This window comes from Nomia melanderi, chromosome 7, assembly GCF_051020985.1.
Source record: "Nomia melanderi isolate GNS246 chromosome 7, iyNomMela1, whole genome shotgun sequence".
Lineage (NCBI taxonomy): Eukaryota > Metazoa > Arthropoda > Insecta > Hymenoptera > Halictidae > Nomia > Nomia melanderi.
Window position 1 is genome coordinate 14544035 of NC_135005.1, and position 24393 is coordinate 14568427.

The 24393-nt window shown below is 44.0% G+C and overlaps 1 protein-coding gene across 1 annotated transcript; it reads left to right on the plus strand.

The window, feature by feature from the left end:
* Nucleotides 1–24368, plus strand: Bsg (immunoglobulin domain-containing protein Bsg). Its single transcript, XM_031972312.2, has 5 exons — nucleotides 1–743; nucleotides 14653–14916; nucleotides 18050–18298; nucleotides 18989–19433; nucleotides 21360–24368. The coding sequence occupies exons 1-5, from the start codon at nucleotides 671–673 to the stop codon at nucleotides 21403–21405; spliced, it is 1077 nt and encodes a 358-aa protein (XP_031828172.1). The 5' UTR covers nucleotides 1–670; the 3' UTR covers nucleotides 21406–24368.
* Nucleotides 24369–24393: the final 25 nt, after the last annotated feature.

The window sequence follows — 24393 nt, forward strand, 5'->3', positions numbered from 1 at the left end:
GTCCCGAAAAGCTCACGGGACGAACGTAGAGGACGTACGCGGAGCAGTGCGCCGGGGAGCGAAAAGGAAGGAACGAGCGGCGAGAAAGTAAGAGCGATCCCCGCGCAGAAAATTAAGCAGAAGACAGTGGCAGCCATTTTTCCTGACATTGCCGTTCCTGCGGCTCGTGGTGCTAATTGCCGTCGTCGATTCACGGCTGGTCTCTGGAGCTGATCGGGGACAGCGAGGGGACGGTGTTGTAGACGGTCGAACGGGGTGTTATTGTGCGCACCGAGATTAAAACGGCGCGAGATAACGATAAGAGAATTCAGACGTCAATGGTACGGCGTGGCTCGGAGTGACGAGTGCGTGTGTAAACGATCGCAGAGAGTAGTGGGGCTCGCGATCGTAGTTGGCTGAGTGGACAGCCGAAAAGGAGGAGCTGCCGACAACGGGAAGGGTGTTACAGGAGGCGACAGCAACGGCGACGGTGACGACAACGACGACCACGACGGAAACGACGACGGCCACGATACGACAACGGCAACGATCGCGGAAACGGAGCTACGGCAGCCCAGCCTAGGCGTCCTTATTTTGCGGTTTCTTCCCTAGAAACCCTCTGCGAACGGGGAATCGTTAGTATTGCACAGTGCACACAGTCACGCGCCACCGCGTACATCAGCGCCACGAGATGGAGAGGCGAGCTGCTTTTGTGCTGCTGGGGATGCTATATTTAGCGGGCACCCTCGTCACGGTCCAGGCAGGTGAGACTTGTCCTCTCTTTCGGATTGACCACCATTCAGCCGTTCATCTATTCGTAACCCGTTCCCTGTCCTTCCCTTCCCATTCTTTTTTGCCGTTTTACGCGAGGGTCGCATTCCCGAGTCCTCCGCCGACGCTGTCCTTCGTGCTTCTCTTATTTTCGAACCGTACCGAGATTCCTCGTACTCGCTCCTGGAGAAATTCCACGCGTTCCGTCCGCCTCTGATAACGATCCGTCTGCTCGTGAAAAACATAACCTTCAAAATCAATTTCAACCGTTCGATATCTCGTCGGTACGATACTCGGGGAGAGAGAGAAAGAGAGAGAGAGAGAGAGGGAGAGAAAGAGAGAGAATTTATGATTAACATTTTTCACATCGTACGCGAGATCGTTACGGTTTCTCGTTTTTCGAGTGGTCTACGCTGGCATTGTGACGTAGTTGTCACATGGTACCCCGCACGCATTTTCATCGTGTGCGTGCTAATTAGGAGCGGAGTAATTTTTCCAAATTTAGTACGGTTATGCGCGTTCGATCCGCGAACCCGTGTCTCTTCGTGTCCGATTCGAGATCGGCGCATCGTTCGTTCGCGGTGCGCGTAATGCAGCGTTCGTCGTTGTGTACTTCCCCTAAAAGCACTCGACGTTGTCTCTTGACAGATTATGAAATTCTATTTTTAGTTTTGATTATACCCGCGACACGTTAAAACGTGCGGGCAGCCTCGCGCGAGACACTATGAACCGTTTTCAACATGGTTCTCTTCTGCGCGAATTGTATCGGGGAACAGTCACAGCCGCGAGGTGAAGTGGCCGTACACAGGCAACGATTTGAAATAACGATACCCCACACCGATTCGATTATCATTGCGTGTATGTAGCCCACGGTGTTCGATACAACGCGATACGTAGAGCACTTAAGGTATCACGTGTGCTTCAATCAATCGACTTATTTGCACGCTTCTCATCGCTCTTGGAATCGGTATATACCATTGGTCAATAAAGTATCTGCATTTTACGTTCTTCGCAAGAGAAAATGACGTATTAATAATTCGGTACTCGGACATCGTGTAAAAAGTATATAATCATAAACTGAAAAGAGATCGTTGTCCTAAGTACTTTGTAACTATACATTTGTAACAGTTAGCAAGAAACAATTGAAAAAATCCGTTTTCACCTGCTAAAAATATATCCAATCATATTGCGTCATTATATAGGGGAAATGATGGTGCTCGAGCCAGAATGACTATAACACTCCCTTTCTGTTTTTCGAAGGTCTATTGATCCTAAACCTCATTTCACAAATTTCAACCGTCGATCTTTTATACTTACCACTACTTTCATACTACTGACTTTATTTTAATTAAATTTCTATCGTGCGAATTAACAGTGGAATATATTCGAGTTCGAATGCTACAATTTTTTCCAGACAAAAACTAAAATAATACCGAACGGTTCTTCCTGAAATTGAAAAAATTCTTTTATTTCATAATTCAGCCCTTACCGAATTCACGGTTACAGTGCACCAGTAACGTCGACTGTGAAATGGCAAATTTCTAACGTTCCTGTGCAGAGTGTACCAAAGACTCGAAATTTCATGAATACACCATTGTTCCTCGCGTAAGGTTATTACTGCAGATCCGTGCAAACACTTTTACAGCCGAGTTCGCGCACGACTGTTCAATGCCAATTGCCAAAGACACGTATTCCATTTATACGTCTCTCAATATTGTATCCGTCCGTGTCCCTCTAATAACCGTACGTTACCGAATTTTATAGGTTATCCCCGCGCGAACGTTTATTATGTCATTAAAACGCCCGTACACGTAAAAATACGTGACGCGTCTGTCCCTCGGTCTGGCAGCGCGGTGTCAATCGAATTTTGACCCTGCTCGGCCACTCGGATTGCGCACCCCTGGTTTATACAGCCGCGAGTCCACCGGGATCCGCTCCGCTCGCATTCGATGCTCTGCAGCCACATTCCGAGAGACGTACGCGAAGGTACCCACGCCAAGCAACTTTTGTTGCGTAACAATTGACCCTATTTTCCGTCCGCCCAGAAAACTTCGTGGACATTTAGTGATCGCCGCAGAGAGGTTCGTTCGCCGATCGGTATGATCGCGTTTGAACGGTACCATTTTTACGGCACTGCGAGCGTCTGCGGAGTGGCGGCTCCCTGGCGGTCCGCGGAGGTGTTCATTCGACGAGACTTATCGACACCGTTCGTCACGCATAAAGTGTAACAGCTCGAGACGAGAACTCGGTACCGTATTTCGTCGTCGGAGAAATATCGGCAGAAGTAAATTTCACGTATAAAACGCGAGGGGGGAGGAGGAGGAGGTATCGGTTGAAATTTCTGTTCGCTTCGTCGGAGGTGTGTGCGTGCATCGTGCAGCGAGAATGTGTAGCGTGAAAAGATTTCAACCGTTCGTCAGGATACTTATATTTAGACCGGAGTCTACGAATATCATTTCCATTTTATCCCTGCCGTGCCATGGGATCGCGGCAAGGGCGTGAAGGGATCGTTAGAATTTCGAAACCTTCGGGGATTAACGTGTATCGTGTGTCTCGTATTGTCGTCCGTATTACCATTCTTTTCGATTCCCTCTAACGCACGGTCGTTGGGCCCAACACGCGTGGCCCGTTTATATTCTTAGCGCGTGTGCCTTGTTTATTGAAATGTAAACTTAACCTCCATTCTCTAACGCGGTGAATGTTTTCATCCGCTCTGTTTTGCCGTCGCTCGCAAACCAGACGAGAAGAATGCTTACGTTTAACCCTGGGAGCGCGCCGTCTATTTTTGGCCCTTCAGCGTGTACCATAGAATAATGCGACGATAGTAACGCCATGCAAATCGTAAATACGTGTATCTCGCTCTTCTGCTCTTTTTAACGTCCGTCCCCCCCTCCCGCGGGGTTCCCAGAATCCTCGTTTCCGTGAACCGTCTCAATTATTCAACGTTCGTCGACGACTATCGCGGCGCGACTCGACGGTATCCGTAAAATTAGAATTCGAACGCTATTGTTACGAGATAAACGAGTATTTCTGAAATCGCGATAGAGGTACGAAAATATATTGGGGTTAGGTCAGTCTGTGTCCCGCGGAGTCGAAGGATCGGTCGTTCTCTGTCGCGAGCATATTTCATGGGAATCGTCGTCCTAGATAGTGTTATTCCTGACGGTCCTTGGTTCACGCGATTCGACCCTTTGCACTCGAGAGGTGACTCGATTTCGTACAGTAGAATTATAAAATTTGATATTTAACACGTTGAATGCCATGGGGTTGATTACCCTCAACCAAATTGCATTGCTATAGTTCATCCAATTGAACGATGATCATTTGAAAACGTTTCTATATTATAAATAATAATAATAATAATAATAATGCAATTCAAACAAATTTAACATCATATTCTTTCCATTTTGTATATTTTGCTCTATGAAATCATGCAGCATTTTTAATATTATACTCTATAATGCATCAATTTAAAAAATACTGATATAAAATAGCCTTGTCCCTCAATGCACGTTTTCTCGAGTTCCAAAAAATTATCTTATCAGAAAATGTTCAAACATACAAATGGAGAAACTTGTGCAAAGGGTTAACCCTTGCCTCTCACCATTTAATTTCATACAGTAAAACTAGGAAATTTTTTATTTAATATTATACCCTCCATAATGCATCGATTTGAGAGATATTGAAATAAAATAGCTTCTTCATCCCATTAGGGAATCTTGAAATATTTCCAGTGAAAAACTTCCGAGTGCAAAGGGTTAATATTGAATCTCGCGATCCAAGAATAATCCGAGTGGATAATGTTGGCATCTCGAGGACGGTTTAAAAATTTCAGTTTCGGTTCAGTGGCAATGCGGACGAGTCTCGGGGGGGGTGGTGGGGGTAGGAAGGGACGAACGTTAATGTAAATATCCGTCGGTATCTCCGGTGGTGTATTGTTCGGGACAGCGGGGGGCACACGGCTGCGCCGATCGATTCCGAATACGTTTTTCGCCAAGTGTACGCTCCGCTCTATCCTCCACCCCGTGCGATGCGAAGACACGAATGGTTTCGTGTGCTTCGATCGTACTGGCGAGCTGGCGGGTTGGCTTTCTTACACGTTATCCTGCCGATACACAAGCGGCGCTAGTGACCCTCGCGGACTAACTAGGCCAACGGGTTCTTGGTGATTTCGGTTCGTAGCTTCTATCGGCTACGAGAATTATTTTATGCATCACCGAAATAAATTCATTAGAGTATCTTTAGTTGATTACGTAACCGTGCACGCCGACCGAACCGGCTGAAACTTTTGTCCGTCTTTCTGTATTCTAGGTCTGGGCTAGGTCTAGGTTAGAACTGGTTTCGAACCACGGGTACCAGTGTACACGCGTGCACACGGATAATGAGCGGTTGATCGGTGAATTCGTTGATTACCAATATTATATCGATTCTTTATTAACAGTGACTTTGAAATCGTACATCAGTATTCTCGGTTGAGTTGATTTATTTAATCTCTCATAGCATATTGACGAATGACATTAATCAACTATTGTACATAGTTTACGTTCGTCATTGTAACTTTAACTTAACGTAACTGTAACTTTAAGTTATTACATTTCATGCGTACATTTTGTTATAATCGCGAAACAAAGTTCGTGGGTTTTTCAGTTTCGTTTCCTTTCTGCGTGAGCTTCGTTCCCTTTTAGAGATATATTTCTGTGACTCTGTATACAGAACGATAACGCTCTATTGTACTGTGCTCGTCAATTTGAGGAATGATAACAAGCGAATCGGCTAGAAATTAAGGCCGTATCGCAACGAGCTGTTAGACAGACTGTGTTTCTTCGCGATAACAGCTTTATGGTGAATCATGTTTATGGCTGATACTCGACCTTTGTTACTGTCACTGACGAATGCCGTTGTGACGTGTATCAGCTTGTATGCACGCCGTTCCGCCGAGATGCTGTAATTTTACCGATTCGTCATCAAAACGGCGAGCCACGATGGACACACGGATCGCGTGCCATCCTCGTAATTTACCGTTCGTCGGGAATCGTGCATATAGACTTGGCCAGTCAGTTCAAAGCTCGGGTAATTGTCCTCAGTCCGTATACTTTTCCACCGCCATCTTGGTTTATCTCGAAACGATAAGGCGACTACTTTAAAAGTAACTGCATATTACCCACCACTCATCCCCATTGAATTTAACGCTTACAAAAGGGTATTTCGAAGCGAACAGTGCAACTGAATTACTTGAATTTTATTTTCTATTATCTTTACTCTAGAATCTACACTAATTCTATCAGAGAAGACTAAAACTAAGAATGTATTTAACCCTTTGCACTCGGATGGGATTCTCAGTCACCGTTTGATTAAAAAACTATAAAATCTGATATTTAATGTTCAACTTTGTATAATGCCTTGATACGTGAAATATTGGAATAAAACAGCTTTGTTCGTCAATGCACTTGTAATTTCTCTTCGAGTTAGTTTCAAGGAATATCGTCTTCGTAAAAATATGTTAAATATTTCTAGTGAGAAATTTCCCAGTGCAAAGGGTTAATTAAAAACGGAAATATCACCACGAATACGATATAAATGTAATTTCACCAAAATCACCACCACGTTACCACCAAAGTTACCACGTTACCGCATTATGTTCAGTTTCGTTACCGCGTTAAATCGAGCGTGCCGTTCATTTCGAAACACCCTGTATACGAAATTCGGATATAAATATCGTTGTCTGTGGGTAGTTGTAAATCGTAGGAGAGGATGGATACAGTTGGTTCACTAGGGAAGAATTGCCTATATCTTACGGGCTACTTGGAAAATGTACCTCGCAGAATTCCTCAACGATCAAGACACGCGAGCGACACGAAATAATAAACATTTCGCGTTCCCCCGAAGATAAATGTACATTGTAAAACACCGCTACATCGATACTTATAAATAAATGTATGACGTTTCCTAAATGGTGCCGGGACGCGCGGCTTATTATATTAAATTATTCTTGGCAAAAGGTTAAGCGTCTAATGGGTAGGCGTTTTAAAACGCGAACCCGCGGCGTCCAATATTAACCGGGGAACGGAATTAATGCCAAATAAGAAACGGCGACGCGTGGCGTAATAAAAATGGTACGATACAGGCAATCCTTCCCAGCTGCCAGGTGATTCAAACCTCCCCTGGCTGTGACGTATTGAGTCATCCAATGGTCGTAATGTGTGCATGCTGACTTTATGTGTTATTTATGTAACAATGCCGCACCGGTGCCTTCTCACAAGATAGATTTTCCGTAGTAGTTATGTGTAATTGAGAGGGAATGTGTATTGGCCGCCAACAAGTATCGATGTTCCACGTAGGGAAAGCACGTGTGTTGAAACGCTCTGGATATCACTTGACGTGTCGTGAAGTTTGCTTGAGAAACCCGGCTAACGAAACCCGATCCATGGAAATCACACGTTAACGTACGCCCAAACGAGTTCGTTTCATCAGCAGATTTCAGACATCGGGTCGCGCGTCGCGCCGATCGGAAAATCGCGATTCCAAGAAAATCCGCGGTGGGTTATTACAAAGCTTGCGGATTTCGCGGAAACGCAAGAGGAAAAAGATGGCGAACGTCATTGTCTTACGCTGGCCAACCGTGTGGTTGTTTACTCGATGCTCGCCGGCTGATACATACAGCGATCGGCCGGTTACCGAAGATTAACGTAACGTTTATCGGTGATTTATTGGCAATGCGAAGCATGTGTACAAATCAGCGACGCGAACATCGCGTACGGATCGTTCGGGGAAGGCTTTATTTTCCCGAAAACGAGTTTCTCGGGAGATTCATCGTACATCGTGTTTTTATGAATATTCTAAATAATATTCATTTCCATTCTCTTCTCTTCGTTTTCCTCGTTTCCGTTGTCGAGACGTGCGACTGGAACGGATCGCGTACACATCGTTGGCAATGGGTGTTCTCTCGCCGCCACGTATCTAGCATGACTCCCTCTAATGACGTAAGAGAACTAGGATCTCTTTATTGACTGGCTGACGTAAACACGCACGCGTCGCTGCTTAAAACTCGTTTCTCCTAATGAATTGGGCGAGCGAGAATGTAAAAAAAGAACTCGTTTCGCCGAGTACGAACGTTTCGACAGACACCGTGCGCCTTCGTTCGGGCGTGTTCGACCTGCTCGTGACGCGGAATCGTACATTTCCAGGATTCCGCGAGATGAAATTGAATGCCACGTGTGCAAGGGCGCTGGTCGCCTCGTTGCATGCAACAACGGGGCGATCGAGTTAAATATTGAGACCGCCGCGACCTTTATGAAAGAATAAAGGATCAATTTCGCGGAGGCTTTTTTTACTTGCTTGGTCACCTTACGTATCGCGGGGGAATTATGCAAATGCCGGCTGGCCGAGTATTTTTCCTCGTTTGCCTAATGATATGGGAAAAATGAACGCTGATCTTAATCGAAGATCGAGTTACTTGTTTCGCGCTAACAAGTTTCGTTTGAATACTCGCAACGTGATTCTCGTTTTTGTATTTTGCGTCGGTTTCGTTGCTATTTTTCATTCGACTCGATACACGCGTACAATGCGTTCCATCAATTACATCAAGATGGCCGCCGCACGTACAAATAACCGGGAGCGTTGAACGTCTAAATACTAATTTCTGCCGGCTGTTTAAATTAGCCGCCGTTCTGGAATATCAAGTTACAGCCGCTGTTTGTTTCCCTTGTACCACGTTAGCGTCTGAAACAGAGATTAAAAGAGGACATTTCGCGTGGCAAACAATTACCCCACGGAACACGTGCGCGACCGTAACCAGTGGTGCCAACCGCCTGTGTTCCTACAACAGGGGACTTAACCCTTCAGTAATGACACGCGATGCTCGGTTTTATTCAATGCTTCCAGGTTCTTTGTTACATGCAATCGCAGTTTCTTGGTAATTTCCGTTTAATTAGGTTTTTCGATACTTTTAATAGCTACTTTTAACACGGCAGAGTAGAATAAATGATAATTAATAAAATAAGTGCTATTATGAACGGCATCAGAGTTGGTAGCTTGTTCCATGATTTACTTCTCAATTGATGGAACAACTGCTTCGTTAATTCAGTAGACAAACGAATTTTATACTTTGCGTCTACGTTTACAAAGGTTACAGATGAAGAGTCAAGTAATAATTTATATTAGAAATAACGCTTCGATCCGTCGAATTCGCTTTTCAATCATAAATTTTCATCGCGAAATTTTAACCTCCAGAACTCGACGGTCCAAGAAATTTTCACAGAACTTCGGCGAAGATTGGAAAATATTCTTTTCTTTTCCTCAAGACGACATTTCGATGTGTAACGAATGCACCGACCTCGAGGGTAGTTTTCCCAAATTTCCATTAAAATATTTAATATCAAGAACGGTGCCGCGGTGGAGCCTATAGAGTGAAAGGGGTTAATAATACATCGCTGGAAGGTTTCGCGTGTGGATCGCGCCGCCCGCGATTCTTCGCCGGGTTACGTTCTTGGTCGCCTCTCGAGTAATTTCATCTGTTCGCCGGGTTTATTGGGGTGGAAAAATTGCAACGTATTTCTATCGGACGGAGCCGCGCCGCGATTGGCTCTCTCTCTGCCTGGCCACCCTCGCGGTCGACGAGTTTATCAGACGGTGCAGTGACCGGCATCTATGTGACCCGTATTTGAAATTCGTTTCTCCCGCGGGGCCGCGCGCCCCGTCCGCTCCCGCGGGAAAAATTAATAATGCGGGTCGAGATCGATCGGCGAACGAACGCCGCGCGAATCGAATCGAAACGGCGCCGCTCCCGCGCCGGACACCTTCGCCGGCCGCTGCTAATTTTGAACGTTTACACGCTCGCCCGGTAAACATCGAACAAGGTAGCGGCCTATACCGGCGAACCCAGCGGGACCGTAAACAAATTGTGTCCACCGGGAGAAACACCATTGAAATTCGAAGCTCCTCGTCCAGCATACAGTAGTTAACCTTTGCACTCGAGAGGTGACTCTCACTCGATTACAGTACAACTGTAAAACTTGATATTTAATATTCTTACCTCGTACAACATATTAATTTGAGAGATACTGAATTAAAATAGATTTCTCGAGTTTCACAAAATATCGTCAATGTCTCGTTAGAAACTGAAAATATTTCTAGTGAAAAAGTGCAAAGGGTTGATCCCTGTAGAAACATTGAAGTATGCATCGTTAGCAATGGGTTTCCTGTATTTTCCACTTTTCGATGTCCATTTTATCAAGAAGTGGAAGGCTCGAACCTAACGATGTATTGCCATGTTTCAAGGTATAGGGACGTTTCTAATTTATTCACAGCAATCCCAAAGATGTTGCTTGAATACATAGTAATCCTTACTGAAACGTCCTAGCGATGACAAGCGAAACAATTGCAACGGACGAATCCCGTTGGGGAACTTCAGCGGTTCAATGGCGAGTAAGATGTAAGATCCATAAAACGTTCGCATGAATCGTCGGTCTTTGTGGTCGCCCAGTGAAATAAATTAAGTCGTCGAGCATCGGGGAAGCCCCGTCGTCCGAAAATCGTTCCGTTCGAGATGGTATCGCCGTCTTGGCCAGCTCGGGTGTGTCGCAACGACGACGGGCCACGGTTCCATCGTTTCTCGCAAACGCGGCGCGACGCGACGCGAGGCGACGCCATTTTTATGGGCGTACGACGGGTTTTCGCGGTTCACGGCGGCGGAATCGCGCGAACAGGCGGGAATATTTCGACCTTTGGCATCGCTAGAGCGAAGGAACGTGTTTACGAGCATTGGCTCTCTTCGTCGTCGCGCGCACTCCCCATTTCTCGCATGTACGCGCAATCCCAACTTGCCAAATTGCGTCCTAGATCACGGGCGTCCCAATTCCCGTGTCCTCCATCGCGTTTATGTATTTCTGCATAGAAATGCTTCGCTGCTCCTCGGAAAGTGTCCCGCGGGTGTCCCGACGGGACCCGAGGCCTCCGGAGCCAGACAAAAGGATCGCCGCGCTTCCGGTTCCGTCCAGTTCCGAACGGACACTGCTGGACACCGGGGCGACCAATTTCTATTGCCGACGTTTTATTGTCGTCAGTTGTATTTATAGTCTTCCAGGGAATTTGAAAGTAGATTGTCGCGATCTTATCAACCTTTTTCTATCGGCGACCGTAATGCAATGGATGTAGAGTAAGGACGCGGAGAGGTCGCGACACTAAACTTAATTGGATAGTCCAGCGAAGTTCTCGGAAGAGTTCGTTAATAGCAATTCGAGGTTGACTTAACGATTTTCGAAATTTCTCGAAATAACGTGTTTCATCCTGCGGTACACAGGGTGTCCAGAGGGTTAAGGGACCGTTCCCCGTCCATTCTGCAAATTGAATTCTACTGTATTAAAATTCTACGAACAGCAGGTTACGCGATTCACCTTGCACACGGTTCGGTATATAGGCCCTTTTGATGCCTAGGGGTCACGCGACACATGTTCCCCGCTATCGATCCCTATTCCTCGTCCTATTCCGCGCTCCAACACAGCTCCAACTTCGTAAATCGCGGCCCGATTCCGCGCTTTATCTGCGCGCCATTCATTCACAAACTTTCTGACGCGAAGTTGTCACTCGGTCCGAAGTCCCGCCGTTCGGTTGCGCGCCAGTTCGACCGGATGGTTCTCTCGCTGGATCCTATCTCGACGGATTCCCAGCTTTCTTCGCGAATCGTCGCCGCTCGTTCAACGTTTCTACGACATTCCTATCAATCTTCAAGCCGAGCGATGCTCTCGATATCAGTCGTCCAATACTGACAGAAATCAAACCATTGACTCACGAGAAACGCAGCGGAAGTCGCGAATTCCCCGAAGAAACGGGGGAAAAGTTGAAAAGGAACAGCCAGAGAAACGATAAACCGATCGACTTAACGCGAATGGAGTCGACTCACCGATTTAAAGGCTACCCCGAGGAAGCGTTTACAGAGCCGGGGAACCCGAGCGACCGATATATCGACTCCTTTCGTATGTTGCATTTAGGTGGTTGATTTCAGTCTAAAAACGGACGATCGAAATCGGAGCTACTCGACGACTCGCCTTCCTTTTCTCTCTCTCTTTCTCTCTCTCTCTCTCCCCCTCCGTTCACCGTACACACGTACACGTAAGCCCCGTCGAAATCGCATTACGTAAATATTTAAACTTCAAACAAACATCGATCTCCCGATATCTTCGGCCATGTATTCTTAAGTCGCGCACACGGCGAGGCAGAAGCCAGCCGCGGCAGCACTTTATAGGTCAGCCGCGACGTGTTCGTGATTATCAGTCCCTTTCCATCCCCCGTCGCCGCTATCTCTCGACCCTCCTCCGCCTCCCGCCCCCGCTCCGCCGTCGCCGCCGCCGCGTTCCTCGTCCAGCCAGGCTGCATGCATTATAATTTCATCTGGTCGAGTTGGTGTCCACGAGGACGACGGGGTTGTAAAAGAATAAATCGCTAAAAATAAATAGAATCGGGTGTGTGCCGTGTACTCGGTACGCGGGGAAACACGTTAATCCGGTTCCCATCGCGGTGCCGGCCGTGCGTCGTGATTGACTTTTTGGCGGCGGCCGGTTCTCGAAGCTTAATCTACCGCTCCGCGGCGGTCATAAAGTTCTATTTTCTTGCTGAAATAAGGCTCGCCGATGCTCGCAGAACCGCGACGCGCAAAACTTCTTTCCGATTTATTTATAGCGAGATCGTCTAACTGTGTTCGATCCCGATCCCCGCGGACCGCCGGGGAATTTTTAATATCGGCGAACCTTGCCGCCGGCCGTTCCGCGTGTAACGAGGAAGAAGCGGCGCGACGGTTGGATCGAGCGGCTCGCGAATTTTTATTCCGGAGCATTTCATCTCGACGCTGGCGAACTAAGCGATAAAAGTAACGGGAACAACGGGGATAAAATGTTGATTCAGATGTTCGAGTTAATGGAAGGATATCAACCCTTTGCACTCCGAAAATTTTACTCTAGAAATATTCTGTAGGTTTTATACTTACTTGGTTTGATACAGTAAAATTATAGTATCAAGTTACAGTGATATTATAACGTTAAGTTTCGCGTTTAACCCCTTGCACTCGGCAGTACTTCGCTAGAAATATTTCACATTTTCCAACGAGACAAAGATGATGCTTGAAACGAAGTCTAAGAGAGATCACGAGTAGATTGAGGAACGAAGCTTTTTTATTCCAATATTTCAATGCATTATACACAGTTCAATATTACGTATCAAATTTTATAGTTTTACTGCATCGAATCAAGTGGTGAGAGTCACTAGAAATTTGTCACTAGAAATATTCAATTTAATTTGATGAGATATAGATGACGTTCTTTAAACTCAACGAGGAATCTATTGACAAAATAAGGGGAACAATGGTGTTTTATTTCCACATAAATGTTAAATACGAAATTTTACAATTTTGATGCGCCAATCGAGTGGTGACTGAGAGGCACCTTTGGAGTGCAAAGGGTAAACTGTTTCGTTGGAGAAGAAAGTTAGGTTTTCGGCGAGTAAAGTAAATGTTTGATCGGGAATTCTGTTTAATGCGCTGTTTCTGTTAGAAGAGTGGAGGAACGATCGAAATTTATCGTTACCGTAGGAAGGAATTAAAATATTTCATCGTACGCTCGGAATACCGCGCGTCTATTACGGGATGGACGGGTTTATTTATCGGAGTCGTTTACACGCGTTTTTATGAAGTAGGCCTACGATCAGGCGATCCGTATATTTACTTTCTTCTTAAGGCAACATTTTGGAAATACACATCGGCGAGTGGAAATGGTGACTGTTGCCAGAGGATGACGCTCGGCTCGTTCAGGCGTTAGTGTTTGGTGTAACGAACGTTCGGATGGGAACGATCGCTCCATAAATTAGAGCGAGCGGTCCGAAAATCATCAGATACGATCTTGCCAAATCCAAACCGGGGGCAAAACGTGCGTGGCGAGTCACGAGATGAAAATGCTCCGAATAAGGCCAACTTTATTTATTTAGCCGTGGCTTTTAAAACGACGCGCACACTTGCCAAGGGAATTTAATTGGTTAATTGGACGGTTTTATCGAGATACTCATTAGATAAATTAACGTTACAAAATAAAACGTAGATGAAAATGATGCAGCAGTGTACTTTAACTTTCAAAATGTCTCTTCAAACGAAACGACAAATAAACGTAGAATGTATTCCACTCTATCCAATTAACATGAAAAATGAGACAGTACAACCTTGAAACAATCTTTGTCACTACTTCGTTTACTCGTCTAAAAGAATTCTTCCCACTTCATCCTACCTCAATAATAAGAACATTCGTTCCAAACATAGAAAGTTTCTCAATAAAATGTCAAAAACTCCAAAAACCGAAATTGACTAGCTAATCGACTGGATTATTGAATACAAGAACTCTCACCTCATCCATGAAGCCAATATTAACTCTTTGCGGACGAAGATCCCTTAACTATATAAAACCTTTAATAGATTCTGCCAAATCACACGAATGCCTAAATAATACAGAATAAGGAAATTATATTCTTGCTGTTCGAGCAGTCGAATCATTTGCAACCTAGTATTACAAACATGAAAGTTCTCGGTAGTGTCGACGTTCGTCCGCAAAGGGTTGAAAACATCATTCGACACCCAGAAAGTTCAAAGACAATCAAGCCTCTCAAAATTTCAAAAAATTCAAAAAGCCACCAACACAACTCCATCGCCATTGTCGAACGGGACACCCTGTACACCGATAAGCCGACTTCTTCTGGCTCGTGTTCCAGAGCGGTTAAACGGATCTGGCGGTCAGTTTACGGGGTGACTGCATGCTCACGCGTTAGGGTATATCACGTCAGCCCCCGCGGAAAGCCGGGCGGCCATATTATTTAGCTCCCGAGCGTGGTGTACGCCACTTGACGTGTGCTCCTATGTTCTTACCGATGAAGTAACCTACAAGGGGGTGCCGGACATACACGAGGGCCAGGCGTGGTCGATCGAGTGCAGCGGCCTGAAGCCGGACGATCTGATCAGATGGACCAGAAACGGGCAGTCGCTCGAGCCGGAGTTGGCCAGCGGTCAGCTGGTCGTCGAATCGCCGGTGGGGACCGGAAGCAGCACGCTCCGGGCGATCTACGCCACCGACAGCCACGACGGGGACTACAAATGCACCCCCGACAGCAACGAAGCCTTCCACCTCTGGATGTACTTTGGTTCGTATGTTGCGCACCGTGGAAACCGGCCCGGGTTCCTTCGGGTGTTCGCTTGCTCTCGCTCTCGAGGAGCATCGTCCGCTTAACAGTCCCCGGAACGCTCCTATCTCGAACAGAATCCCATCGAAGCTATGATAATTATTGTTAACCCCTTGTCCTACGACGAGTGAGACTCGTGGAGATTTTCAATGATTCGACAAATATATGTATTAGTTCATTCGAATGTAAAGTGAATATTCCTCTGTAATCGACTGTTATACTTAACCCTTTGAACCCTGTAGGCTCCAGTATTGCATCAGTTATAATATTAAATATTTTAATGAGTAAAGAAACTGCACTAGAATTGTTAGATTTTCCACGTATCCAAATTTTTAATCGATTAATATATAATCCTCGTAAAAATTGTAGGAATAGATTATTTTCAGTTTCTTCAGACATTCGTTATAGTAGTCAAGTGAAACTATTGATTTTCAAGATAATTTTGAATGTTCAATGGCTTTAAGATATCAATAATTGCGGAACAAAGAAATCAAAACCAGTCACTTTGTCTGGCACGGTAGTTCTAGTGTTAACTAAAATTAGATTTTCCACACATCCAAATTTTCTGTTCCGAAGGAAGAAAGATCAAAGAAATGTTACAGCATTTCTCATTTTCGCTAGGAATACTATAAAAATTAGTTGCAGTTGTGATAGATTACAAAACAACTTGGAGCGCTAAGGGTTAAAAGGTAATACATATGCTTAGAATTTCTCTATTTTTCCAATAAATTATTAACGACGAAGTGACCGTATCGATCGGAGTTGCAAAAGAAACCATAGGCCAAGGGGTTAAGATTCGTGATTCAAGTAAGATATAGTATTCTGTTCTTTCAACAGAACGTATGTGTTCCTGTATTAACGGAGCGCTTTCCCACGTCTGTTAAGCGGACATCAGCATGCTTTTCGTTGAATTTACCGGGACAGACTATGCTTGCTTTTCGCATGTGTTTGCGCTTGTATCCTGCATGCATGTACCGAAATAGTTGTTAGATCCTGACGCCGAGTACCGATTTCTGATTAATAGCAGAGAGTCGTTATCGATGAACAACGAGTTTACCGGCGGACAACGGTGACAGATAAACGGATAGCGAATAGAAATTTCCGAAAGTCTGTTGTGCATCGATAACAACGCGCAGATTAGATAGAGCGTGTCCCGCCGCTGCGAATTAATGGACGCCCCGCCGCTCCTCGCAATCGCGCTGACGATTTTGAGTGGCGCGGGTATCAGCAGGGAATGCTGCGCTCATTGTACAATTGGAATGACGCATAACTTTCCAGCTGCAGCGGTAATCCAGTTACGCCGGCCTAAATGACGATTAATCGCAATTAATCTACACGCTCGCGCGACCGCGGCCGATACCGCTCAATTACGCCTCCACCGCCTTTCGAGGACCGAGTCCGCGGACAAAGAGGTTCGCACGCGTCCGCGGGATCGCTTTCTTTCGATTTCATACGAGGAAACCGTTCCTCGTTGACGTAACTCGCTATTAAAGCCGTCGCTTACGGACGGGACTATTGTTTGCTTGTAATTTTTATCAACGAGAAGACGAACGCTCTCGTGAACACAGGTGTCGGGGATCCTTGAAGATGTTTGCTGTTCCGTGCCGCTGGAAGCCGAACTATTCGGAGAACCGTGGTACCGCCTCGCTTCGCTAACACCTTATCGGCGGATGACGCGAAGATGCGTCGAATATTGAAATCGAAGTTCCGAATTTAGCGATTTTCTGAAGAATTAATTTCTGAAGAGTTCCGTAGATAAGAATTATATAATGATTGGATATAGAATATTTTTGTTAAGAATATCACCGGAAATTAAGGGTACTTATTAACTCTTTGCGGATGTCGACAAATTGCAAATAAATGATCTAATTACTCGAACAGCAGGAAATCAGTTTCCTTCTTTTCTGTTAATTGAGCAATTGATGTATAATTTAGCTTCATATTGAAGATTCTGTACGTTTCAAAGAATCCTCGTCCGCGGAGGGTTAACGTTTCGATAGAATTCTCCTCGAGTGATCATCGTCGTCGAATATTAAAATTTAAGACCTCGACCGTGTATATAGGTGACACGGTTCCTCGTTGAACTGTGTCACTTTTACGGCGATGAATCAAGCGGACGAAATTTTCCTCAAGATCTTGCCAAAATATTGAAAAAGCAATCGCTGCTTCGTCGAGCGGATCGCTCGGGTCCCGCGGAACCGTTACGGACGCTGGCTGGTACAATCGATTTCCTCGAATCACGGTTCGCCTCGCGCGCTTCTTGCGAAATAATAAATTCCAGCTCCGCGGATTTTCCATTGTCGGTTTAGTGCGCGAGTTACGTCGGAAACGATTCCAACGCTCGCGTTATATATTACGGGGCATTACGGGTTTATCAGGGACAGCCGGGACACGAGTACCTCCGTTCCGTTTGCGTTCCATTCGTCAAGATAATAAATTGATTTTTCTATAGGTGTCGTTCCACGTTCGAACGATAAATCTTCTGGACTTCGTAACAAAACTCTGCCCGGAGATAAGATCGCGATACCTCACGAATTTAGACAAACAAGCGGCGCGTTCTTTGACGAGGAGGAAAAGTTCGTTCGATTTAAACGGAGAATCTCAGACGACAACAGATTCAATCGTTTGCATCGCGCAAATGTTGCAGTCAACGATTGCATAATGCGCTACTGTGGTAATACGAGTAACAATGAGGAAAAGTTCTGTTGATTGCAGTAATCTTTTAATGGTCTTCCGATTACACTGCGCCTTCCGATAAATCAACCGTTGAGTATCGACGAACACTTCGACTGCCAATTCGACTTTATAAATTCCAATAATACATCTATTGGAACTTTAATTGATTTGCAATTCAGTTTGCACATTGTAGAAGCAATTTCTTTAATAGTTTCTCAGAGAAACATCTGTTATCTTTGTAATAATTGCAGAAAGAAGGAATCATGGATGATTTTTAGCCGTCCGGTAATTGTAGCGTTAAACTGAGTGAAATGTAGGAATCGTTTGGTAGCCTAGAGCTTGTACAATGCTTTCCCGCTGCTTCGAACATGACAAACAACCGCTCGCACGCTAACGCCGTTCGTCGTTTGTAATACAGATATCAAGATTAAAGTATTAACCAACAAGGACATACCTATGACGCTGGAGTGCGCGAATAAAACCGCTGGTTCGAAGGCGAATTGGATGAAGGAAAACGTGCCGATATACACGGCCCTGGCTGGCAACGACGACCTCTTCAAGATCGACAACGAAACCGGCAATCTGGAGCTCCTGAAGAACAATGACGTCTTGCTTGGAAATTATACTTGCAAAGTACAGAATACCTCCACGGAGTATAGGATCGTGCGTGAGTATCCATTACGTTTCAATCTATAATCACTCACCACTTCATTTCATACAATGAAACTATAAAATTTGATATTTAATATTATATTTCCTATAATGCATCGTTTTGAGAAATATTCAAATAAAATTGCTTTGTTTCTCAATGTACGCGTGATTTCTCGTCGACATAGTTTCACGAAATATCGATTTTATCTCGTCAGAAAGTGTTAAAATATTTCTAGTGAAAAACTTTCGAGTGCAAAGGGTTAACGAAACGAAATAGAGCGTCGACGACGCTCGCATTTCTTGTAGCTGAAATTTAGCCTAATGTGTTAACCCTTCGCTGTCGAGAGGCGACTCACATTTGGTTTGATACAGTAAAGTTATAAGATTTGAAGTTCGATATTAACCCTTTGCGAAGATTCCTTGAAGTACAGGAAATTATATATCGATTGACTTCTTGCTATTTGAGTAATTAAATCACCCCCTCGTGACTTAGCATTCGAAATATGAAAATTTCATCTCGCCGAAATGCCGACGTTCGTCCGCAAAGGGTTAATTACTCGAATAGCAAGAGAACAGCACGCAGTTTCCTTTTGTTCTATCAATCATACAATTGAAATATAATTCAGTTTCGTCTGTCGAGAAGGTTTGGTATTTCAAAGAATCGAGATGAGCGTAAAGTGTTAAAGAAATGTCGTTGATGTTGCAGCAAAGCCCACGGCACACTTGACCGAGTCTATCAGCGTGGTGGAAGGAGAGAAGCTGCATTTAGTGTGTACCGGTAGGCACAGTCCTGGTATCAAAGTGGCATGGACGTTCGGGAACCAGGACTACAAGCGCAGTGAAGGTCGCGTTAAGATCGGACGGGACGCAGAGAGGGGAATCTACGGGACCGTACTGATTGTCGACAACATTGAGATGAGCGATCGTGGCAACGTTTTCTGTAAAGTGTCATACAATTGGTCCGATACCGCTGAGAATCACGTCGCAGAGGCCCAAACATTCCTCAGGGTCAAAGACAAGCTCGCCGCACTCTGGCCCTTCCTAGGCATTTGCGCGGAGGTCATTGTTCTGTGCACTATCATTCTAGTTTACGAGAAGAAACGAAACAAGGCTGAACTCGAGGAATCCGACACCGATCAGAGTCCCGATACGTACGTATTTTATTCAGTGCTGCTCAGTCATCTGAAATCATCCCTAACCATGTCCCCTGTCCAATTTACAATACTGGAAATGTTGTACAATGTTAATGTAATTAATAAAATGATTTTTCAATTTATTTTGGTTGAGGTACCGAGATACGTACTTTTGTGATAAATATTTATATTAATTTATGTTCAAATATCAACCCTTTGCACTTGGGAGGTGACTCACCACTTGGTTTGATAAATAGAATTAAGTTTGATGTTTAATTTTGAAATATCAAAAATACTCTTGTCCCTTAATTTATTAAATTAGTTACAATAGTCGCAACAAATGTCGTCTACATTTTATTAAACAGTGCTGAATATTTCTAGCATAAAATTACCGAATGCAAAGTGTTAACCGTTTGAGGGACATAGCGTTTAAAGTGAAATATTTCCAGTATTGTCTGCTGGTCCAATTGTTGTTCCACTTCTGTTTAATCAGTTGGCTTTGTCAGTGCTTAACCTGTTAACCTTTTAAAAGGTTCGTTTATATTCAATGAATGCACGAAACACGATAATGAAATGCCAATCAATAATTCTATGTATTGCATCTCATTATACTAACGTAATATGAAAACTGCTTAGCAGTCAACGTGTTAAGAGGTTAATGCATCCAATTTTAACACTAGATTTACATTTATTGTACAGTTTATTCTGTTGTTCCCAGAAAGATTCGTCAAACATTTACCAAATAATGTTTATAAAATTCAATACGAGTCAAATTGACTTCTCCGTAAATCTAGTGTTAATGATACTTTCATGGAAATTCTGTTACTGTAATCCTCATGTGCACCCGTTGAACTTAGGGGACGGAAGAGCAGACACGACAAAGCGGAATATTACTTTCCACTCCGTGGACCCCTTCCACCATCCGAACTTCCGGTCGACCCTCCCATAACACCGCCACCGCCAGAATTCCCCGGTCATAGGACTGTCCAGTTCCATTTTTCCTCCAAAGAACACCGTCCACAGTCAGCTCCTCCGCGATTGAATTTCTCACGCTACTGTTTCAAGTCATTTCCTTTGAAGGCTTGCCGTAATTTACAGCTTTACTGGCGTCTCCCGAAAAGAGAGCTAGCAAACACTAACACGGCTGTGGAAGCCTGAGTTTCAAACAAGTACCTTTCCCTCCTCTGATACATTTCTCCCCTTTTCTAATTGTTCATCATCCCCTTCAAGACTAGCATTCCAGAATAGATTTTAATTCAACAAAAATATTTATCTTAAAAATTGTTTAACACTAGAACTACCAGATGAGTCAGAATGACCTTCCTGATTTCTAATTACTGAAAAGATAAGCTGATTGGAATTATACACGGTTATAAGTTTCGCAAAGAACTTTGGAAAGTCAGTTTAAGTGCTTGGTAGTTCTAGTGTTAGATTCGTATTCGACGTCTGTTCCACTGAACTTTAGAACTACCGAGTATCTATTAAATAAGTATAAATCATCGGTGCTATAAGAGTTAGGGATGCGCATTTGCATAAGTAGCGGCGCGACGTTCATCGCGTTACGTAAACGAAAGTATTGATTTATAAAGTGGTTTTGCAACGTTAGATTTCAGTAATTGCAAAATGAGAAAGCCGAGACCGGTGACTATGACAGGTGTGGTGGTTTTTATTAGTGTTAAGGTTAAGAGTAACGGCCATGGGATCCATGTGTGAACGCGCGACGCACACAACGCGACGCTTTTCCAGTGATCTCCCGAGTCGAACGGACAGCGCGAACAGAAATTCACCCATCATCTATTCTGACCGTGTGACCGCGACGACGGTGCCGCCACATATCGATTCCTTCGTGTCTTGTCCAATCGCGTGACTCATCCGCATAAGACTCAGCACCGTTATCAAGCCGCTCGGTGGATTCCAATTGATCGTTACCATTTTGTTTCGCAGCAAACCAACGCCCAACAAGGACTCCGACGTCAGACAGAGAAAGTGAAACGGCGGACAATAAGCGGCGAACGAACGAGAGCGATGCAGGATAGCAGAACGGATATGGGGAACGATCGTGGGCATCCTTTTGCCGGAGTGACAATATAGATGATAACTGTACAGAGATAAAACGTGTGAGAAAGAGAGAGTTTGCGAGAGAGAGAGAGAGAGAGAGGAAAGAAAGGAAGAGAGAGCGAGAGAGAGAGAAAGCGCGAAAGAGCGGAAGGGAGAGGGACAGCGGGATGAGAAAAAATAAGTTCCGAAAAAGAGAAAGACACATCGTTCAAGAAAACGAATAATAAAAAGAAAATGAAATTAATACAACAAAGACGGAGTAAAACCGTTCTCACGTGAACAGAGAAAATGAGTGAGAGACAGAGAGAGTGAGAGAAGAGTGAAAGAAGATGAAAGAGAGAAAGAAAGGAAGAGAGAGAGAGTGTGTGTGTGTGTGTGTGAATGAGTGAATGAGTGAAAGAGAAAAAGAGAGAGTGAGAGAGATTATTATATAAATATATAAAAGCTCGAGTGACGAACGAGAGCCGGTCGTTCGAGTGCATTACCTGCGTGGAAAACAGGCTTCGTCTGTGCACAGAATGCAGCAACGCGTGCGCTGGATATTACGATTTACTAACAAATTAAAATTAAGCCTTACTATCGTGTTCACTCCATTTATCAGATGTTCGCCTGTCCGTACTCTCGACTACACTGCTTTGATCGACAATTGGAAACCGGAGAAAGTGAGGGAGCATGGGTGTGCGTGCGTGAAAGAGAGACAGAGAGACAAGTGGATAGAGCGTGAATGGGAGGAAGAGAAAACGAGTGAGAGAACGAGAGAGAAAGAGGAGGACGCAGAAAAAAATTTTTGTGTTACCGACCTTCGTGTGCTGTATGCGTCTTAAAGAGTGCACAACGGAACAGGAATGTAATATAAAAGAGAAAAGGAACCAGAATAGGAGAATGCCGGGGAGAGAAGGGGAGGAAAGTAGGCAAATGACTTGCGAGAGGAAAAACGATGGAGATATTATGGTGTATACCTTACGAATGCATGCTTGTTGCATGCGCCTGGTATGAATGGAAGAATGCAATAGCGATGAATAAGAAAATAATAACAAAAGAGACAATTTGGAACAGCATACCTGCCGAAAGTAGTATATACGTGGCGAGGCGTATAATAAATTCGTTTCTATTACAATAACCGTTTGTATGATTAAACGCTAATTAAGGATAAGGATAAACTTGACGTGAACGGAACACGTGTGACTACCTGTTCCCAATTTTGCTCGGATCATCGAGCAAGTTGTTCAGGATGGGGAAAAGGACTCGAGCGACTCAACGGTGCAGAGACAAGGGACAAACTTTTAGATTGAAATGATCACCGGGCAGTGATTTCAGGATGGAGTTTCATATAAGACACATTATGCTCTCAGCAAAATAATAATTGACCAATGAGAGTCTAATCACGTGACAAGCCAAACCGCCATTACTCTTAACTTCAGGTTTATCCTTATTTTGAATAAAACGTTGTTGCTCTACCGAACAAATTTGAGTTTAGAGTAGTTCAACGACTGTGGTTCGTTTGCCGCGTCGTCATTTCACACGGAGTCACGGGTTACAGCGACAAATCGAAGGAGTATAAACTTGGCCATTCTCATCGCTGTATAAAACTACCTTTCTGCACATGTGACGTCAGCGTCTGCTCATCGAGAAATACAAATTTGCTTGGTAGAACTATGAATGTACAGTGTTTTCCACCTGATCTTATCAACTGAAATATTCCCTCTATATCCAGTATCTTAATAGAATTTCAGCTCTGAAGTTTTATAGTTTTATCCGGACATACGACTTATCGTTTACCTTCGTTTACTTCAATCTCTGAGTGGCCAATACGCTTTCGAATCAATAGAATATTAAACAGATCGTACCTCTTCACGTTAAAACGTAAGATACTGATTTTACGGATGATCCTGATGGAACTATAGAGCATCATCTTAAACGATTCTACGGGGACACTAGAGACGGGATGGATATTTGGAATTTAAGGTTAGGTGGAACACTGTGTACGGTCAGAGAAGAGGGAAGTATTCGTACATCGCTAAATCTTGCTTTCACTTACCAGCACTGTTTTTAGTGTACCGCTAAATTAAAAATTATTCAGATTGGATTATTCGACGAAAATGTAATTTTCTATGGAAGTGCAGTCCGATGAAGAAAAACAATTTTTAATTTAGTTTGAATTAATATAATAGTATCGGTCGAAGAAAAAAATAAGCAAGCGATACTAGCGTATGGATACTTGTTTCTTCTACTGTATATACTATGTTCGAGACGCATTTATTCACGTAATACTTGAAGAATTATTTTCTTGCCCCTTAGCTGCAAGCTTTGGCGGGTATGCTGGCTTGATTTCAGAGCGTGTAGACCCCCTTTGTTTCTCATACTTCGCACGTGTGTGACCGAAGAGGATTAAAAAAAAAAATGTTTTACGGTAGGACCGAAAAAAAATTATGTGCTCGATTACTAGTTATGTAATAATAGGATCAAGAGGCAATGCGTGCTATTAATTGGCTTCCGAACAAACAATCCACGGACTTTCTCGGTGGTATTGAAAAAAGCTTACCTGGGTGGCGTCGCCTTATTATTAATTATTATTAATTAATTAATTAATTATTATTATTATTATTATGTATCTTGAATATTCCATCGCTCATGGAGAAACACAACACGTGTCTATATGTATGTATATATGTATACACATATGTATATATATATATATATATATCTATCTATCTGTACATATATGTATACATATATACATGCAGAGGGACACACACATCGGAAGTCATGTTTTTGCGCGCGACGCCGTTGTTAACGACGTTAAATGTAATTATTAATACTGTAATATTATTGCCATCGTTACTACTGCTGCTACTATCGTTATTATGATTATTACAAGTATTATCGTTAATTTTACCATTATTGTAATAATTTATAAATC

Excerpts from the sequence above, each read along its gene's own strand:
- Bsg (XM_031972312.2), top strand. The coding sequence starts at position 671 with ATGGAGAGGCGAGCTGCTTTTGTGCTGCTGGGGATGCTATATTTAGCG. Across the intron at positions 744-14,652 it reads CCTCGTCACGGTCCAGGCAG|TAACCTACAAGGGGGTGCCG; the intron begins GTGAGACTTGTC and ends TTACCGATGAAG. Across the intron at positions 18,299-18,988 it reads CACGGAGTATAGGATCGTGC|CAAAGCCCACGGCACACTTG; the intron begins GTGAGTATCCAT and ends TTGATGTTGCAG.